Raw genomic sequence first — 20,759 nt, forward strand, 5'->3', positions numbered from 1 at the left:
GCTAAAGGGCAGCCAGCAGCTCCAGGGTTTGATAGCCATCCCTCAGTGTCAAACTTCGGGTTTATTTCTCTCGGTTTACCTGTTCACTAAGCAGCGCCATGTTTGCCGTCAGAAAAGCTCTCCGCCTCGGCTCCAGGCTCTCCATCCCCGCGGTGGCGAGGAGAGGTTGCGCCGGGTCTGCGATACCTGTGGACGATGTTGTGAACGGACTCACCGACGAGCAGATACAGGTTAAGCTAACGAGCGACGCAAACTTCACACGTCGTTGCAGATAAGCCACCAGGAAAAAAACAAAAACAACAACAATCATGTAGTCGCATAAAATCAAATGAAAGTGAAGCAGTTCGTTTTAAAAGACAAAGGAGGCTTTATTTAAGGAGTGGTGATGACATAACGTGAAGCTAACTTGCAGAGAAGACCTTCACATTATCCGACCTAGTTTACAGTTTCTCGCACTGACAGCTTTCAAATTACAGTGTCAAGTTATTCCGTTTGCACTCGTGTTATTTAAGTGACCGAGATTTAAGCAGCTTTTTTTTTTAATCAGCTTCACTTAGCAATGTTAGCCTTGATAGCAAGTTTTCTACGTAGTTGTCATTATGTGCAGGGGATGGAGAGCTGAAAGGCTCATTCAAACATGCTGCTTTCTTAACAAATCTGATGAGTTTCTCTCAAGGTGACAGCAGGTCAGCGTTTGTTTCCCACAGTGAGAGAGGTTGTTGTGCACATGCTGGGAGAAGGGCAGGGGGAGGTGGTTCATATAAAGGATTTGATTGGATGAAGGTGGCTGCATAAGATTTTTAAGTAACACACTCTTGAACACTCTTTCTATAGCTGATAAATATCTCAGTTGCCATAAGTAAAAAAAAATGTTTATTTTTCCATGGTTTAATGTTGTAATAATGTTAAATATTATGTTTTTTTTGTTTTTTTTTACAGCTGAGGCATACAGTTCGTAAATTCTGTGCAGAAAAGCTTGCACCCTTTGCTGATGAGATCGACAAGAGCAATGAATTTCCAGGAATGCGGGTGAGTTTAACATGTCCGTGCACTCGTTTTTAACATAAATGAATTGAAAAGTGTGTGGTATTGTTATGAACATGATCCACTCCCCTGCTATAGTTGGTTCTCTGTCCCTAGACATATAGATTAACCAATCAAACCTAGGACAGGATTTCTGTCTTTTTAACATCTTCTGTTAACTCCATCAGAAATTTTGGACAGAAATGGGAGAGATGGGACTCCTTGGCATCACAGCTCCAGGTTATTTGTCTTTTTTTTATTACTATTATCAAAGCATGGACTAAAGGCTGTTTTTCTGATGTTTTGAATGTTTTAACAAAAAAAAAAAAAAAAAATCAAAATCTCCTGTAGTGGAATGTGGGGGCACAGGATTGGGTTTCCTCGACCATGTCATCGTGATGGAAGAAATGTCACGAGTGTCAGCAGCCATTGCGCTCAGTTATGGCGCCCACTCTAATCTTTGCGTCAACCAGATGGTCCGCCACGCCAATGAGAAACAGAAGGAAAAGTACATGCCAAAGGTGAGCTTGTGCTTCACATGAAAAACTGATGGAATATACAAATCTACATTCCAGTATGGATTAAGTTCTTCATTGTAATCATGTCTCTTCCTGTTGCAAGTTAATGACAGGAGAGCATGTAGGAGCCCTCGCCATGAGTGAGCCTAACTCCGGCTCTGATGTGGTCTCTATGAAACTAAAGGCTCAGAAGAAGGGTAAGAAACCTGAAACTGATTTTTTTATATTCATTATCTACACTTGTTTTTGTCCTTCTATTGCTACCATCACACACACACAACAGGAATGACCTGTTGGGGATTGAAAGGCTTGTCTTTCTTTTCAGTTCATGTATTAACACTCACACATTCATACAGTTTAATTCGGCCACCTTAAAAGAATAATTAGTTTTTGCGAACTCAAATAGTGTCAAGTTTTTTTTTTCTAGATTGCCATAAGTGTGCTCTGATTACTCCTCTGTTGATAAGAAACACCACTGAAGCATTTTCAGGATAGCAGTGACTCAGAAACTCAGTCCTTATCACTCAGGATATTACATTTCCAAAGTGACTCTGACTCAGCAAGGTGTGAGTGTGTGCACGCCGCACGCACGCTGGATGTTCAGACTGTCACTCTGAGCAGCAGCAATGTGTGAAGACTGCTGCAAAACACAACTTCTTTTTTTTTTTTTTAACTCTAAGCCTGTAAATAATTGAGCCCAGTGCAACCACAAACAGATCCTCTGTCTGTGTGTATTTAAGTTGCATCTAAAATCCCGCAATTCTACTGTCGAGCTGTGAAGTCTGAAAAGAGAGAATCTGGCTTTTCTTTTTGCAGAGTTCAGAGACTGAGAACCGATCATCTATTGCAGTGCATGCAGACAGTTAACTGGATTTAGAACTTCACAATACGCCTGCCTGTTGAAACTCTGAAAATACACCTTTAAATGTTCTCGGTTTGCAGTGAGACTAGGATCTCACATTAGCATTTAAGAGGTGGATTTAATGACTTCCGCCTTTGGTGGAGCATGGGCCGACAAAATCAGCTTAAAGATAGCAGAACTTAGGCTCGGGTTCAAGAGATGGCCAAAAATGACTGATAATGAATGATAATATTGATAAGTTAGTTCCAACTGGATGTATAAATAAATACACAACTGATTGATTGACTGATTTGAAGAGCTTTGATATCTGCTGCCTCCATGTGGCCGGAAAGAATAGTTAATGCATGTCTAAAGGAAAAGGATGCAGAGAGTGATGGCACATAGGGTCAATTATAAATCTGAAATAACTGACACTATCAAAGGTGAAAATTAAACGTGTCCTGTTGAAATAACCGCGGCACACAGATGTAAATATAGCTGGTATGAGCTTTCATATATACACGGCTAAGTGAGTGAGAGAGCTTCAGGGTGTGAACACTTCACTTCATGCCTCGCCTTATATGATGATTATAAAACAGATTTTATATGAAAGTTTAATGACATAGTAATGGCGTGTGTTCGTTTTGTACCGGTTCAACCAGATGGACTGAAATGTTTCAGGCATTAGAAAATGTATAGTCTGCTTTAAATTTATAATGAGAAGGTGACCACGATCATGGGTCTGCAGTCGAACCTGCTTTCAGGCGTTCCTGAATATGTGTTTCTTTAATATTTAACAATAGATCCAGACGCATGTTTATTAATCTGCTGCTCATCTCTGTTGTAAATGGTAAATGGACATGAGCTTGTGTGGTGCTTTTCTAGTCTTCTGACTACTTAAAGCGCTTTTTCACCGCACGTCACACCTACCCATGCACACACTGATGGCATAGTGAGACCATCAGAAGTAACTAATCCCGTTTCTTCGCGTTCATGCGCCGCCGACGAAGCAGCGGGAGCAATTCGGGGTGAAGTGTCTAGCCCAAGGACACATCGGACACGTTGCTGCAAGAGCTGGGGATCGAATCCTCCCCCTCCCGGTTGAGAGGCGACGACTCTACCAACTGAGCCACAGCCGCCCCACTTCATTTTTATTTTGTACTTTTATATTCTTCTACAGGAGACTATTACATTCTGAATGGCAACAAGTTCTGGATCACAAACGGGCCAGATGCTGATGTCCTCATCGTTTATGCAAAGACAGATCCTGATGCCTATCAAAAGGGGATCACAGCTTTCATAGTTGAAAAGGTAATCCCGTCATATTTTTCTCTACCTGTGGGGCTACATGTTTCAGTCTGTTTTGGTAATTAGTCCTGCATTTTGTGGAATAACTGTCGAACAGCGTTATGGGAAAGGAAGAATTGGCTTTGCTTGTACATGTATGCATTTGCATTTTGCAGGGAATGCCAGGATTCTCTACAGCACAGAAGCTCGACAAACTCGGCATGAGAGGATCTAACACCTGCGAGCTGGTCTTTGAAGACTGCAAGATCCCAGGTGTGTGTTTAAGTTTGCACTCTGCCAAATGTTCCCCTGTGGAAAAACAGCAGAATGAATTTCTTCTTTAGGCTCTTTTCTTTAGTGTGTATCAATCAAGCCATCTCTTCGTGTTCTATCAAGTAAGCATTCAAAATGTTTGTCTCTGTTTTGTTACAGAGGAGAACATCCTGGGTCCGTTGAACAAAGGTGTTTATGTGATGATGAGCGGCTTGGATCTGGAGAGACTTGTGCTGGCATCAGGACCTATCGGGTAAGTTCACACAAGAAGTAGACTTAAATTCAACTTCAACTTCAAGTTTTTTTCCTGACTGCAGCCCACATAGTCACTTGTATTCATTTTCAAACCATTGCTTATCTATCTGACCTTTTGGCTTTGAATATTGAGCCTCTTAATTCTGCCTCATATGAATGATTTGATCTTAAACATGTGTCTGCTTGCCTGTAGCCCCAAATAAGACTACTGACACATTTATGCTTAGAACAGTATGGTAAGCCAAGTGAGCTTTGATGATTTGAAATGCTCTATAAAAAAATAAAAAAAAGAGTAGTTTCAATGTTAATCTCTTCCCAATGACTATAAAAAGTTATTGTTAAACAAGCATGGCACATACATTTGGCAGATTCAGACCAGCGAAACTATTTGGAAAATGTTTTTTTTCTCTCATTCTACCGTATGTATGATTTTTTTCTGCAATGTCCTTGCTGTTGTTACTTTGTAGCATCATGCAGGCAGTTTTGGACTATTCCGTTCCCTACCTGCACGTCAGAGAAGCTTTCGGACAGAAAATTGGACACTTTCAGGTTTGCCTATATACATAAAGTAGAAAGTCACAGTAAACATACAGCGTTGGGTAATAGAATTAACGTCGTGCTTTGTATTCATCTGCAGCTAATGCAGGGAAAGATGGCCGACATGTACACCAGGCTGAGCTCCTGTCGGCAGTACGTGTACAACGTGGCCCGGGCCTGTGACAGAGGACACTTCAGTTCCATGGTGAAAGGATTTTCTTTTAATCGCCGGTTTTGAAAGTTTAATGACATTCAGCTTGAAAAGTTCCATGTTATTGAAAATATTTTTTAAGTTAATTTTAAAGGAGCAATATGTAAAAGGGAGCAATCAAAATGGGTGGTGCGGGGCGCCGCTAGCCTAGTGGTTAGTGTGCATGTCCATTTACGGAGGCCATTGTCCTCCAAGCAGGCAGCCCGGGTTCAAATCCGACCTTCCCTGCATGTCATTCCCTATTCTCCCTTTCCGATTTCTGAATATCCACTCTCCTGTACCCCCCACCTGCCTTCGTCCCCTCCTCCCTAGAGTGGATGCACACGGGGGTTGCCATGTTGCAGACACAGAAGCTTCAGTGTTTAGCCAGTTCTGAAACCTTTCTGATTTCTGACATCTCCCCATTTTTAACGAGGCATCTCCAACCTCTATCCTAATTATTTATTCTGCAGACTTCAGTTGATGGGATGAGGAAAGAATACAATGTGTCCTTTCCTTTAATAGTTTTAACATTCCCAGAATCATCAATCATCAATACATTTTTATTTGTACAGCGTGTAGAATAAACTTCTTATTTGACTGCTCCTTGAGTTATTCTTACAACATCCCCAGGGTTATTATTATTTTTTTTTTTTTTAATTCTCCACCATTGTACACTGCGACTGTGCTGACCTGTGTTGTTATTGCAGGACTGTGCTGGAGTGATTCTGTACTGTGCCGAGAACGCCACTCAGGTTGCTCTGGATGGCATTCAGTGTTTGGGTAAGTGACACAAAACCTGAGCCTTTAAATGAAGACAACCATGTATCTTTTATCGGTATAGGAGAAAATATGCAGTATTTAACAGCTTCAAGGCAGTGGAGATTGACTTTACACCTTGTCACTGGTGTAAAGGGCTTTGGTTTCGTTACATCACAGTCAGGAGCTGGAAGCAAAGCTCTACAGGTGCAGCTACTTTGGTTAAGAAATAGCGAGCGTACAAGCGAGTGGCTGCAGGGTGAATATAAAAGCAGAGACTTTTATCGGCTACAGAGTATGAACAATGAGAGAGTTGTGTCAAATCTCGGTTAGAAAGCGTTGACAGGACTACACTGTGCCTGGAATTAACGGATTGATTGTAGTTGAAATGTGTCACTCATTCAAAATAATGAACTGAGGGAGACTGAGGTGGGAAAGAGGGAACGGTGACGGTTTCTTGTTAGAACTCATCATCTGCATTTTAATGAAAGTCTGTAGGGACTTGTGTTAGGTACTGGAGGGATCACAGGTTCAAATCCCGGTGCAGATCAAGTCTGGAAATTGGTCTGGTAGCTGGAGAGGTGCCAGTTCACCTCCTGAGCACTGGTTCAGTACACAGCCCCCTTAGCAACTCATGAGCGCTCTCTCTGACATCTCTCCATTAGTATATGTCTATAGGATCCTGTTTGTGTTTGTGTGTTTGGCATGTCTCAACAACTGAGTGTAAAATTGAATTTCCCCTCAAGGGAAATGTATTGAAAACTAAGCTGGAGTCTATGTATGAATTTAGTACATTTGTATTTTATTTACCTCCCACTAACTTTAATCTGTGTGTCACCTGGCAACAGGCGGTAACGGCTACATCAATGACTACCCCGTGGGACGGTACCTGCGTGATGCCAAGCTGTACGAGATCGGTGCCGGTACGAGTGAGATTCGCCGGCTCATTATCGGACGAGCCTTCAACTCCATGTTCAAGTAATCACAAGTTAGAAAAAGAAAAAAAAACGATCTCTCAAAGCTGTGCGAGTGTTTGCCGTGGATGAACACAGTTACTCTCACCCCTGGGCCTTACACTGCATGAACTACTGCTGCTGGTAGGACGTCTGGTGGAATATCTTTGTGTCAGAATCATTGTCAGCTTTTATTTCTGAGATATCAGAAACATGAAATACCTCGGAGATGACAGACATTATCTGTACAAAAAAATGACTGAAATGCCATTAGAGCAATACAGTGACACATGACGAAACTTTCTGAGTAGGCAGTATCATCGATTTTCCACTCGTGTGATGAAGTTAAGTTGACTTCTGGAACTATTTAATGCAGTTGTGTAGCTCTTACTATTTTTATTTTGCATCTCCATGATTGTTTGATTTTTTTCTCCATGACACTTTGAACACTCCTAGAACAAACCACTTTGGCATTTTAAGGGTTAAAAGCATAAATGAATTCTGATGGTTGTACCATCGTTATATCAGAAAATATAACACACTGATGATTAAAAAGACGGAACAGATGGGGGCTCAGTCCACTGTTTGTGAATGACCTTAAATGTGATTATCACTACAGCCGATTACAAATAGTGTCTTGTTTTTTTTCTGCCATCAATCTACACAAGTTGTTTTATATACAACTCTCATCTTGAGATTTAAGTACAAACTGATCAAAAATGAAAAAAAAAAAAACAGCTGATTTCAGAGAATAAGCATTAGATCTAGTTTGTTTAGTTCCTGGAATAAACATATTCCACTGTTATATAGAAATGTTCTCTAAGGTCTGACTGGAGAGACCCTTCCTAACGTGTTTGTCTTTCCTCTCCAGCAGACTTTGGCTGTCAGATTGTAGATGTACAGTGTGAAAATGTATAACATATTTTAGGTCTGTTCGCAGTCAATAAAAATTTGCTTTTATAACGTGTCAAGTTAAATTTGTGTTTTCTTTTTTTCTTTTGCACAAGAAAATTTTGCAGTCAGAGTTTACGCTCAACTAATTTAAAAGCACTTCATACCACAAGAAACTTTGTTACTCAGCCTGTTACAAACATGTTTAGAATAACATGATCTTTGACAAAGTGGTTATGTACCACACAGAGTGAGTTGAACAACAATTTGTTTTGCCATTTGCATTATGGGAAATGTAGGATTCCCTATTTTGGAGTATGACCAATAAAAGTAAGATACTTTTCGGGGTTTTGGGAGGAAAGATGCTGTGAAGCTGGGATTCTCTTCAAGGTTGACCACTGTTTATTCTGGTAAACACACGCTGCCCCCTCCAGCTCACACACCAAATGTAGCTCTGTGTGCCATCACTTTTAAGGTAGCAGCATCACTTTAATAATTATGAGACATAACAGCTTTGTAGACAATAAATAAATATACACAAAGGAATATAATTCATAATAGTTGACACGCAAAACAAAAGGGGAGGGGGAAGAAGACAATATACAAATTACCACTGATGACGCTCTCTACTGTAATGTTGGTACAAGATGGATTTTGGAGATCATAATTACTAATAAATTATTGCCAGATAGATTCAGTGTAACTATAAGGACAAAGCAGTAAAACATAAACATGCATATGTGACCTTGTTACATCAGCATCAATGTATATTGGCCCGTGCTTTAATTATTGAGATTATTCCTAATTAAATCTAATATTTTTGCGGCCCCCCCCAAAGTTATGTAAGATTATATAAACATAATATTTTATAGTCTCACTCCCCATCATGTTATTCTTACATGCAGTATATGTCACAATCCTCTCTATAACTTTACCAACTGAATCACTAACAACATTTTGTTACCATGTGGTATATCGTGTATTTTGATTATAACTGACTTCCAACATGAAACTATATGACGAATATCTGAAGCCCTTCTCACTCGTACAAACGGCTGTCTGATGTAATACTTGAACAGTAATGATTTTTAGGTCATTTGTCTACACATAATAACAGTTCATCTGTAAAGAGAGGATAGAACTATGCAATTGCTTAATTTAAGTAGACAATCATAGATTTAAAAAGTTGGGGTGATGGTAGCCTAGTGGGTATGAGGCTCGCTACATGTACGGAGGATATTGTCCTCATAGCAGCAGCTGTGGGTTTGAGTCCAACCTCAGCCCTTTGCTGCATGTCTCCCTCCACTCTCTCTCCTCCCAACACTTCCTGTCTCTCTTCAGCTGTCCTGTCCAATAAAGGCACAAATCACCCAAAAAAATACAACTTTAAAAATACAAATTATAATTATTATGTACAAAACAATATTTTAATGTATCTGGAAGAGTACCTAGAATATATTAATGATAAACTTGCATCATATTTTATTTACATGTAATGCCAGATGATCTGAGATCTGCTAATAACATACTTAAACGAAGGATATGGAAAAGTTCAATATTTGCCTCAGAGTACTCCATTTTCTTTTCCAAACTTGAATCTTTCTCTCTGTCAGTTACCTGCTGCTGAAGCTTCTGTCCATCCGCTGCTCAGATGACAGATCATCAGTTTATCGCCTCTCATCCTCCCTCAGTTATTTCATCTCTGTCAGCCGCCGTGACTCAGGCTGACGGATGGGAAGAAGATTGTTTGGTTGGACGTTGATACCGCTCAGCTGTGTGTCATTCTGTGATCAAACACTTCAGTTCTGAGCTGAAGGATGTACACAGCTGTTTTATTTTATTTTCACGTTTAAATTGAGATTGACACTTCGGATTTAAAGATGTTTCTCTGGTCACTGCCTGTAATCAGATGTGACAGTGATTGTCTCGGCTGAATTAATGGTTCAAATGTATTTTAACAGACTTATACATTGATTCCATGGTTCAGTACCCCCCCCCCCCCCCCCCCCCCCCCCACCTTCCAACCCCCCACATGTATCTAAGAAAAGACTAGCTATAGTGCTAATGCTGCAGTGTGAACATGTTGAGCTGCTGGTTCCTGGTAAAGCCAGAGGAGAGATGGATGGTTATTGAACTCTCCCAGGACATTTGAATAATACATGGGTATTCTGTTTGAAAGTGGATTTCCTCTTAACAAGAAACACGTCATTTTAACCATTAGGCCTCCCACACACTGAGGTATCTGGTGTTGTTCGTTAGAATAGATTATATCTCATTTTTCTAGAAAGATGATACAACCTTTTATTTGGAGAGATTTTCAGAAAGACTTGCTGGAATGAATTGAAAACTGATTGTTGATTTACATCGGTAAATTGGTCAGCAGAAGTTTAGAGGTGGAAAAGGAATGAAGCAGATTGTTTGCTTCAGTGAATGTTTACTTTAATATAATAATCTTTGAGAGCAGGAGATTCAAATATTCAAAATCTAATGGAAGTAATTCTGTAGTGGTGTAAGACTATATAACTGGATTATAATTAATTCTTTTTTAGAATAACTATAATGTCAGCTGTAAACATGTAGGTTAAATGAAATCCAGATATTTGCCTGTTAAATGAATTATGGAAGAATATAAAGTAGCATTGTGCAGAAATATATCTATAAAGAAATACAAGTGCTTTAAACTTGTACTCCTTTAAATTGAATAAATGAATACTTTGACTTACTTTAAAATACTTTTTGGGTCATTCATTAAAAATAAGAGTCAAAAACATTTGTGTAAATATTCCACTTTCAGATAGAATAAACACTCTACATGTTTACACGGGTCCATTCCGCACGATGAAATTCAAACAATCAATGACCAATAAAGGAATAGGCTGAAGGCTAAGGCTTATTTCTGCCTATCCTTAATATAACCCAGAACATCAGCAATACATCAAAGAAAAAAGATACGTACAGAGATACATTTTTAGTGCCCCTTAGTGGTTTTTGCTTGCCCCAGAGGCTCCTTTCCCACCAGTCATTCCCCACTCTCTCTCTGTCCCTAAACTCTATCCACTGTCCTGTCTCTACAATCGAGGCATCAAAGCCCCAATGTGAATGTTTTAACTGAAACATTCATAATACAAAGTTCTTATGCGGACAGTATTTTACAGATGATGGTCAAAATGCTTTTTATAGCATCACAGTTAATGTTTCATATTATTGTTAGTTTTTTTTTAAATATACCAAAGATTATTATCCGTCTTTCGGTCTGACGTGAGCCTGTTAATAAATGGATCGCAAATCCTGGCTTCTTTCCATAACGTGTCAAATTCCTTACAGAACAACAAACAACAAACCTGATACAACTTCTTTGCAACGTCTCTGCTTCTAGTTCGTGACCGCTCATCTCACTGTTGTGTAGTCCGAGTTGTGTGTTTTGTCCGTTCAGCTGTGTGTGCCAGCTTTGTGAAGCAGGAAGGACTCCTCCCTTCAGAGAGACGTACAAACAGAATGCCTCATTGTCAAGAGAAGGCTTTCCTCTGTAATAAGCATAAACTCCGAAGCTTACAGGGGTTAATAATAGATGTTGCACAAACTCTTTCACCATAGCATGGAGTGAAGGAGTGCATGGTAGAGATTAATGAAGAGGAAAACATAGAAGGGTGGATATGAAAGGATGACATTCATCATGGAAATGTGCCTTCATAACTCAGAAGTCGTAATTACTTCAGCATAAAGATGGCTTGTCGAAAATATTGACAATAAAATAAAAATCATGTGTGATTGTTTTTCTTTTGGTTTATGAACAATGAATGCTGTAAATGATTCGTCGCTTAATTAGGTATCATGGATTAGTTTCAAGCCGTAAAAACGCCAGAATAACTTTGAGGTTTCTCTGTTGTAAAAATGACCGCCTCTTTCAGTAAATGTCATGAACTGCTTAACTATAATTTAACAACTCATAAATGCAGGCCTGATGGCTTGTTCTGAAGTGTTAAACATGTCTGTGTTTATTGATTGATTGCCAACATTTATTGCTGATTTAGTCCCGAACAGAACGGGCACACCCAAGACAGCTGGATTTTCCACAACCTGGAAACCCAAAAGTTGTTTGTATACAGCTTCTCTGCAAACATACTGAAGGACTTATTACCATTCAACAGCTATAATGTGGATTTTGGCGCCCCGTGTGGACAAAGTGGTAGGCTACTTCTTATCTGGCAAAACAGTCTTCATGCTGATGGTCTCGTTTGCTGATGTAGGTCATCCAACATTCATTTCAGTCTGTTTCATAACCACATAAAACTTCCTCACAGGAGCTTTAACTAGTTAGAAATAAGACATCATGAGAAAGTATCACCATGTGGTTAATATCCTAAATGTGTGGTTGAGGTAAACAGAAGAAGTGATCTTTCTGCCTACAGAATAAATGTTAATTTATGCAAACACTTGTTATGTCATCGTCCATCTGAGATTAGAAGTGGTTTAAAAATGTCATATATCTGTCAGATGAAAAAGGACTTTGAAATAAAATGCCTTTTATTTCCATGTTTTTAATAGTTTGGCGCAAAAGGAAGCTACATTAAGCAAGTTGGACAGTAACCAAATATATGGACCAATCGCTCCATAAGACTGCATTAAAGGTTACATAACAGATGTTGAATATTTCAAGTGACCATGCTCAACTTTATAAAGTGCGACTTTAGGGAAAAGAAAAAACACAAAGTCACTTAAGAACACAATCCTCCACATCAGAGCTCCAGGAGGCACCGTGCAGTCACATGTCGGAGCAGGTTTTGGACACGAGCCAGAGCTGACAGGCCACAGATCCTTCATTTATTCACTCACTCCCTCGCTGCCTGCCAGGGTTAATACAAGTGTCAAAAGGAGCAGGGCTTACAGACATTAACTAGGTGAAAGCCATCTGTCCGCCGCAGCGGGGGCTGCTGGGGGACGGTGACATGTGGACGGCGCGTCCGTGGCCCTTTAAGAAACTCCATGTTTTCGCTACATGATGCGTCAACATAAAAAAGCGGATGATGCTGTTATGTAAAAACACGCTGGAGTGGAGCTGTAGTTTGCAGGAGCTCGCTGATTGCTTAGCACGGCCCACTTCGTCTCTTTGAAGCAGGATTGGGAGTTTACAGTCTTTTTTGGATTGTGTGGTGTTTGTTTTTTTTACGCGTCGCGCGTGGAGCAGCGCAGTTTGGAGTTTAAAAAAATAAGGCTTCAATATGAATCGTCCTCCGCTCCGTTTTCCTCCTTCACTTGCGGGAAGCTTACACCTGACGCATCATTATCTCGCCCTGTGGAAGTGATCTCGCCTCTGAAAAGGTCCAAGTGGAGTTATATGACAGTCTAACAAAGCGGTAAGTGACAACAACTCGTATCGCCTCTCGTGCTAAACTGAAAGTGTCAAAGCAGGCAGGACAGGACGGAGCGATGACACAGCGTGTCAGCTACAGATCCTTCAGTCTTGAGCTCAAACTTTTGGACATCTCTGGTTTCTGCCGTGCAATGTGGCCCGATCCCAATCTTGTCGTGTTAAACATTTAAATGGAGCAGAGCCCTCGGTTTGGACTCCAGCGCGTGCTCGCGGGAAAAGTCACACGAGCTTCGGAGAGAGTCAAGTTTGAGGCGCGAGACGCTGCTGCGGAGTTTCTGTTTGTGGATTTACAGAGAAGGGCATGGAACATGTGTTGTACAAAATAACCACAGTAATCTTTGGCCAGTATGTAAATGTAGGTAGATCATGTCGATATTTAGGATTGTTTCTTTGATCTCTTCCTGATTCATCCATAAGTTTACTAGGCTGTAGCCTACAACAAGTTTTGATCACCAATTATTCGTCCATGCCATAATTGAGCAAAACAACTAAGACTAAACTTCACTTTTGACGTACTTTCACTTTACTGTTTCAGTTATGCTACTTTACTCTCCTCCACAACTTCTGGTCCTGTATTCATTTGAAAGCCTTAGGGAATTTCCACATTAATAAAATGGAAAGACATTTGAAACAGTATTCAACTATCCAGGAGTATTTAGTTGAATTAGCTCTTCGTCAACTAGTTGTGTCATTAAATGCTTAATATTTGATCGTGTCAACAGTTATAGTACAACAATAGTATGTAAAGAACTATAAATGTGTCATGAGACATTCCACATGAATATAGACTCCTTTCATACAAATACTGATGTAGATCCAAGATGGAAAAGTCTGGGTACTTTAATCAGAGAAAGACATCAGGCAACACTTTTCCAGCGTTTTGCATAATTTACCAAAATGGGGAAGTTGCCATAACGGAGAGCAATCATATACAAGTTCTGCATCCATCATGTTTGTAGTTCTGAAATTCTGCATTGAGAGAAAAAAAGGCTCGGCTCTGTGAAGAGTTTGGATCATAAGCTCAAGATTCATTTTATAAAGCACCTTTCATACAAATCAAATGCAAATCAAAGTACTCTTACAGCGACTGAAAGAGAGAGAGTTAAGTTCATGATCCTTTTTCTGTTGTACTCACCAGAACTTAAAAGCTGCAGAGACATTGATAGGCTGCGGATAATGTCATGCAGGAGCATTATCCATGTTTAGTTTGAGATTTGTTTCGAGTTGGTAGTTCAGATATGAGAATCTTTGAAGCTGATTTAGTTCGTCTAACTTAAACCAGACTGCTGGGACATCTCATGGACAAAATATGTGCTACATCATCATCATTTAATTGTCCTCCAAATACTCTGATGTTTGAAAAATGTTTGGTGTCCGATCAGTTAAAAATAGGTATGTAGACAAGGCAGAGGGCAGCAATAAGGTTCTTTTGAAAAAAAAAAATATATACTAGCGACAAGATCCTCATACAACACCACTTAAACATTCCTGAACGATCCCTTTCATTGGCTTGTAATACTTCTGCACCCCGTTGATTGGACAACATATGAATGTTGAAGTCTTCATCTTTTGCTCTGAGACCTTTTTAGAGAAACGTTTTCACCTTTCATTCATAGATCACATGAGTAACAAAGGTGATCAGTTTCGTGTTAATAAGAATAATTGTGAGTTTCAAGACTTTTCAGGTTAAAGAAAAACACATTTGATGTGAAAAGCTGATTATTTCCTATGTTGGTGAAGGCCATTGAACACAGCAGGCTTTGACATGACATCAGCGTGATAACGCACGACGTACAAGTCCTCCAGTGAGTTCTTCAGTATAATGGTGTTTGTAAAGCCTCTTGCGCACAGAGAAGCCTGACAATGGAGCTTCAGTTCTGGAGGTCGGCGTAGATTTGTGTCCAGTCAGTTCTGCACAGCAGACTCTGACAGGCCTGTCATAGCAGCATGTTGAGCAGAGGTGCAGGGCCCACACGTGAGCCATAAAGCTGGATATCAATCCTGCACATAATCCCATTATGTCTGAAGGAGAGTCCTGTTGTGGTTATAGAGAGAGGAGGAGGAGGAGGAGGAGGAGGAGGAAGAGGAAGAGGGGGACGTGCCTCCTGTCAACCAAAACACACTGTCCTCCCCGGGGAGACACAAACTTCTTACTTAGACTCTGTGTGCGTAGAAAAAAGGCAACATGGGGATAGAAAGGAATTTACTAGAATAATTGTTTAAAAATGGGAATATTTAGGATTTCATCTGGATGGGTTTATGATTTATGAAGCTGGGATTGATCTCTTGCCTTTGGAAATATTAGCTGTTAATTAAGCATTTATTAAAATTCTGCCCTGGCTGCTCAGGGCCACACTATGTGGAGTCCTTAATCAAAGAGGAGAACATTTAAAATGATAACAATGTGGGCTTGTCAACTTATTGTGTCAGAAAACAGGCTTTATGATAAGGTCTTCATTTGAGTCTGTTCAAGATTTTTGTTTTTCACTTGCTCATACAGATGGGCAGTGAATCCAATGACTGTTCTAAGGACCATAAATAAAACAATAAAGCATTACTCCAGACGTGAAAATGCAGTGCGCTTTGATATAAAAAAAATAGACATATATAAAACATTTAAAAGTATAAAGTGTCACCGTGTCAAAGTTAGTAGTGTAAAAATGTTTTTGAAGATGCTGAATGAACGTTATCATGGCACGCAGCCTTTTGTTCTTGCCAAATGAAGAAGAACCCAGAGATGTTTGGTTGCTTCGTTGAGATCAGGAGTCCTTCCTCTGGCTCTTCAAGTTGGAAGATGTAAAAACCTCGAGGAGGGCAACAGGTTGTGTGAATTATGACTAGGAAAGAAGACCTTTCATGAATCAAATGTATTTAAAAATCCTCAAATGTTTTGATGTACTGGGGACGTCAGAATACAACAGTTTACTTCTAACTCTTAAACGTTGGCTTTTGCTTTGTGAGCTTGGAAAGAACGGGCTTATCTTTATTATTATTTCTGTATTTTTGCTATGTGTCCACTTTGGTCTTTGGTCTCTCGTGGCTTCTTGTAAGCCTGTGTTTTCAGCTGGGCATGTTATTGATACATGACACATGAATTAAATCAAATCAAATGAGAATGGGAATGAGCTTTATTGGCCAAGTTTGCTTATAGTGGGCATTTTACTCGTGTAATGTACACACTTTAGAATAGACCAAAGTAAAACAAGCGCATGCTGTGTACAGGCCTGTAAATGTAAATATATATAAAGGTGCAATGAGAGGGCAAAGCTGCTGAAATAAAAATGGTGAAGATTGCTTTTTAAGAGGTGGACGTTTAGTCATATTTACAGAGGGCATGGATTCTGAGGAAATTCAAAATCAAAAATGTTTTGACTACATCTTGCAGTTAAAATTGTGCAGACATGTTTTATTATGAGAACATATGAAATGCTTGTATTGTTCATGTTGCACTGGAAAAGTACACGGACACATCCCCTTTTTTTTTTTTTTCCAAAAACAGCCATCATAGTCACACTGTTGATGTTAAATATGATCTAACAGGAACTCTGCCGGCTCAATTGTTTAGAGTGCTGTTTATCTTAAGCTACCTTTATTTTCGAACGTATTACTGTCGTTTTCTGATTTTTCAGCCAAAGGAAATAGATGTGAGGCTGCTTGGCTCAAACGCAGGGATCTTATTAATTTAAGGGATAATATAGATCTATTATAACTGGTGCCAAATTTTGTGAAATCATGGCCACCATTCCCTTTGGTTATAGATCTTCACAATATCTTTACTGAGTGTGTGGCTGGATTATCCTGCGGAGGGGCCCAGAGGCAAAAACAAACTGCTGGGGCCCCCATTCCTCCCACATTCATGGATTATGCAACATACAAGCACTAAACAAAAATAGTGCCACTGCGTAGAAGTTGCCACACCTTCGGGTTTGGAGGATGTTGTGGTTTACACAATCTAAGAAGAAGAGACCACCAGGCAAAATAAACAAAATAACAATAAAAAGAGCACTTTTTCCTGACATGTTCTTCTTTACAATTAATGTTCTCCTCCTTTATTTTATATTGTTGTTTTCCCTCAACATTTAATACAATAAATGATTTTGAATGGATGTCTTAAAGCTAGATTTAGATGATGCAGACCCTACGATAAGGCTCCCATCATTACATGTGATACATGAGAACATTGCATCTTTCTAACTTGGGTCTTTATTCAAATTTAGCTGAAACAATTAAATCTCAGATATTTCTGCTAGTTCAACATAATCCATAAAGTCTGGGATTATGGCAACATTGTTATAAAGAGGGTAAGATTCATACAATACAACCGCCCTGGATAGTCAGCTGCATATTTAAAAGATGTTTTATTCGTTTTTTTATGGAACAAACATGCAAAATTATAGAAGGGAAAAAAATACATGGGTTGAAATAAAATATATATATATGGATCATATCAGATACAATTTTATTTACATGAATTACATGTCAAATGGAAAAATCTGACTTTGACATATTTGTGAAGACAAAGTGTGGGCACCCTCTCTGCAATAAGCGGACCAGATCACTGTGAAGATATTTGAAAAGAGTTTGTCATTACCCTTTAGCACTGAGGCGTTCCATAGGAATAGCATTTTTCCAATACTGATGAACATACATTGCCATGTAGAGATAGTAAGTCCATACTTCTTTTTTACACTTCATAAAAAGGGGAGATTTGTGGGAATTCATTTTCTTTAAAAAACTGAGTTGTTTGCTGAATTCTATATTGGTTCTTTTTGAGTTTTTTACATGTGAATATTTTCCTATAGCTGAATCAAAAGTATCTGAACATGCCTTTACATTAAGTTCAACCTCCGAGTTCCTTTCCCATAATTCCCTTGTTGCTTCAACATGAACAAAAGAAACAGAATGTAATTGATCAGAAATAGAAAATGAATTTCCTGTTGATAAAAGCATTGAGGAATTGTTATTGAGATTGAGTATTCAGTCTGGAGTTGATGGAATGACAACAAATCTCAGATCCTATGAATACCAGTCATTGAAAATACCATACCAGGAGATTATTTGAAGGTGAAGGTTGGCAGCTGTAAGGTCTTCCTCATTAACATAGATTTCATGCCATGACTAGAAATTCCTTTCCCGAGGACACAGGAAATGACAGCGCCTTAGACCACCTAAAACCTGGTCTAGTCTAAAGTATGTGGCGCAGTATGTTCCGTCTATCTAGATGGCACACAAGAAAGATGGGCATACACCAGCGCACTTCCAAGAAGTTTGTTCCAAACACACAGGATGCACACACAGCGTCCATTTGCTGATGCATTCAAATCAGGTTTTTAATGGGACAGAGGGCTGAGAGACAGAAAGCATTTCTTTTTTCTGCTGGTTTCCAAGCTCTCCTCCAGGCGCACTCACTCTTAGTACACACAGAAACACACCCAAAAGCACCCACACTCACACACTCTCGTGAAAACAAAGAGTTGAAATGATGAAATGAACGAGTGCCACCGATAATCGAGCCTACAGATATTAATACAGACTGTCCAGTGTCCATTACATACGCATTATAAAGAGTGCAGCCCAGGATTCCACTAGATAAAATAAGTAAATAAATGTTAAAATGCACCATGATATGATATTGACACACAGAACATTATTTAACATAGATCCTGTCCGATCCTGTCAGCATGTGTGGAGATTTTAATAATTAATAAGAACACGCTTTTGTACTGAATGCGAAAATATTTCTGATTTTGTGGGAATAATTCAGCAAAATATCACTTCAATCCACCATGTCTAAAATTAGTATTTTCTTCTGATTACGTTCATTTTATCGCTTCCTTTTTAATTATTATAATAAAGCTCTTATTTTGACATTGTACCAGTGATTATCTCTCTTTTGTCTAGTATCAGTGTTTATGCAAACAGAAAGGGAAATTTGATCACATAGGGAAAAAAGACTTCAGTCCGCCATCAACACAGTTCAGAGGTGCAGAGAGAAGTGAAATGAGCTGGACGGAGTTCGGCCTATTTAAGAATAAAGATTGAAATCGGCTGTGTTAATAAGAACGTGCCAGCCTGTAGGTCACGCCTGGTTTTTAAAGAGAACGAGAGCTGACACTGTAAAATGGTTTGATTCATGCTACGCCCAAAACACACCCATGTATAATCAAGCGACTTTATGCTGTTATATTCTAGCTGCAGCTGAAATAGTAATAAATAGAGCGGTATGTGACTAATACCAATGATTATAGCACAATTAAAAGCAATAGTAATTGTACTATAATCTGAAGACTATCTTGAGACAAAGTGTTTTCCTTTCTTTCACCCTCCTCCTCTCTCACGATCAGCTCACAGTGCTCCTAGATCAAGAGATGTGTACGTCAGGGGCCGTTTCTTTCTACAAACTGATCTCTTACCCCGAACATAACCTGCTCCGGAGCAGGTTATGTGTTCAGCATAAGTCACCATGGTGATCTACCCCAGTGAGGAGTGAAACACAGAACACACGAGGTTAACAGGCCACTGATGGTCTTTTTTGTTGGTCCTATGAGGCATCATTCAGACAGTCTTTTTAACCTCTTTCAAACTCATATTTTAAATCATTCTTATCAGTTTTGCACTCAGTTCTTAATCTTATTCAGTAGGTTGAGGTTTTCTCTGGTTTGAATCTTGAGTGTCTAAGCATAAGTGAAGCTCTGCTGAAGCCTGCAATCCTCTAAAAGCCATTAGGCAGGCCTTCTCTCTCTCTTTTACTCTCGTTCTGTCTTTCCTTCCCTGACTCACCCTGGCACCATGCCTGAGACACAGCTGTGAAAATTACAGGTCTGTTTCATGGAAACATAGAAGAAGAGGAGGCGGGGTTGGTGGAGGGAGAAGCAGAACGCAAGCAGAGATCCGCGGCCCCGGCGTCAGCTGTCGGCCGGCTCACAGCTGCAGTGGATGTGAAGCCTTTTAGAGCCACTTGCTCGGTTCTCGAACACACTGGGATTGTTTACATGGCGTGTGTGTGTGTTTGTGTGTTTGTGTGTTTGTGTGTGGAGGGAGGACATTAAACCTTATTTGTCTGAGGCCGGACAGAACAGAAGCCCTCACTGTGATCGACAAACGTCAGGCTCCTTCAGTGCAAAGCACATGGCACGGAGCGTCCTTCAGCTTGGCAGATGCTAAAAGCATGACTGAGGCCCTGGCAGGTGGGCAGACGGGTGCCCCCCCCCCCCCCCAACCTCCACCCCTCCCTGCTCCCTTTTTCTCAGCTGGCAAGAAAATCCAGCGACAGGCCTCTTCTATCAGAGAGTCATTGTTCATGATGATGATGACAATCTCTCTCTGTCTCCATTCTCTGTGCTATCTCAATCCATCACTCTCTCGTCTTTTTACCTCCCCCCCCCTCCCTCCCCCCTTTTTCCCTTCAGTCGCTGTCTCTCTCACTTTCTCCTAATTCCTCTTCTCCCTCGCTCTCTCAGAAAGTCTGTGTCAAACGTCTGTTTCCCCGAGGAGCTGTCAAGCAAAGAAAACCACGACCGAGGATGTGAGAAATGGCCCCACTGATTTCTACTTAGTTTGACTTTTTCTTTCTCTCCGCGAAAGCTGAAGTGTGAGATTCTGTGTGAGTTCCTTCTTCCTCTTCCTCACTTCTCTCTTCGATCGTCTTGGGCTCAGTCTTCATCGCTTTCTCGCTCTCGAGCTGCCTCTTTATTTCTCTCTCTCTCCCCTTCCTCGCTTTCTTTGCCAGTCAGGCTGTCTGGCATGTTGCCCCGTGTCTTTGAAGAGGAACCATAGCAGCAGATAATTACACTTCCTGTCCTGTATCTGCTCTTTGGTGCTCAACTGTCATCTCTACATCTGTAGGCTGCAAGCTGACAAA

The 20,759-nt window shown here is 40.1% G+C and overlaps 2 protein-coding genes across 2 annotated transcripts in view; both read left to right on the forward strand.

Moving 5' to 3' along the window:
* The first annotated feature begins 20 nt into the window (after positions 1–20).
* On the forward strand, positions 21–7,613 carry ivd (isovaleryl-CoA dehydrogenase). Its single transcript, XM_061062696.1, has 12 exons — positions 21–230; positions 940–1,029; positions 1,212–1,263; positions 1,375–1,544; positions 1,645–1,738; positions 3,563–3,693; positions 3,846–3,942; positions 4,102–4,195; positions 4,665–4,746; positions 4,835–4,939; positions 5,635–5,707; positions 6,532–7,613. Exons 1-12 carry the CDS (start codon positions 99–101, stop codon positions 6,663–6,665), a joined length of 1,254 nt encoding a protein of 417 aa, XP_060918679.1. The 5' UTR covers positions 21–98; the 3' UTR covers positions 6,666–7,613.
* A 4,757-nt stretch (positions 7,614–12,370) lies between these two features.
* Positions 12,371–20,759, forward strand: part of bahd1 (bromo adjacent homology domain containing 1) — a 34,482-nt gene continuing 26,093 nt past the window's right edge. The window contains exon 1 of the mRNA XM_061062602.1: positions 12,371–12,881. The gene's annotated coding sequence lies outside the window, so the exon portion shown is untranslated. The remainder of the gene's footprint in view (positions 12,882–20,759) is intronic.

The sequence above is a fragment of the Labrus mixtus genome, chromosome 18, assembly GCF_963584025.1.
Source record: "Labrus mixtus chromosome 18, fLabMix1.1, whole genome shotgun sequence".
NCBI lineage: Eukaryota > Metazoa > Chordata > Actinopteri > Labriformes > Labridae > Labrus > Labrus mixtus.

What these genes read in the sequence shown, in the direction of transcription:
- ivd (XM_061062696.1), top strand. Translation starts at nt 99, where the DNA reads ATGTTTGCCGTCAGAAAAGCTCTCCGCCTCGGCTCCAGGCTCTCCATC. An exon ending in CCTTGGCATCACAGCTCCAG is followed by an intron (nt 1,264 to 1,374) that starts GTTATTTGTCTT and finishes AATCTCCTGTAG; the next exon opens with TGGAATGTGGGGGCACAGGA. An exon ending in TGAAGACTGCAAGATCCCAG is followed by an intron (nt 3,943 to 4,101) that starts GTGTGTGTTTAA and finishes GTTTTGTTACAG; the next exon opens with AGGAGAACATCCTGGGTCCG.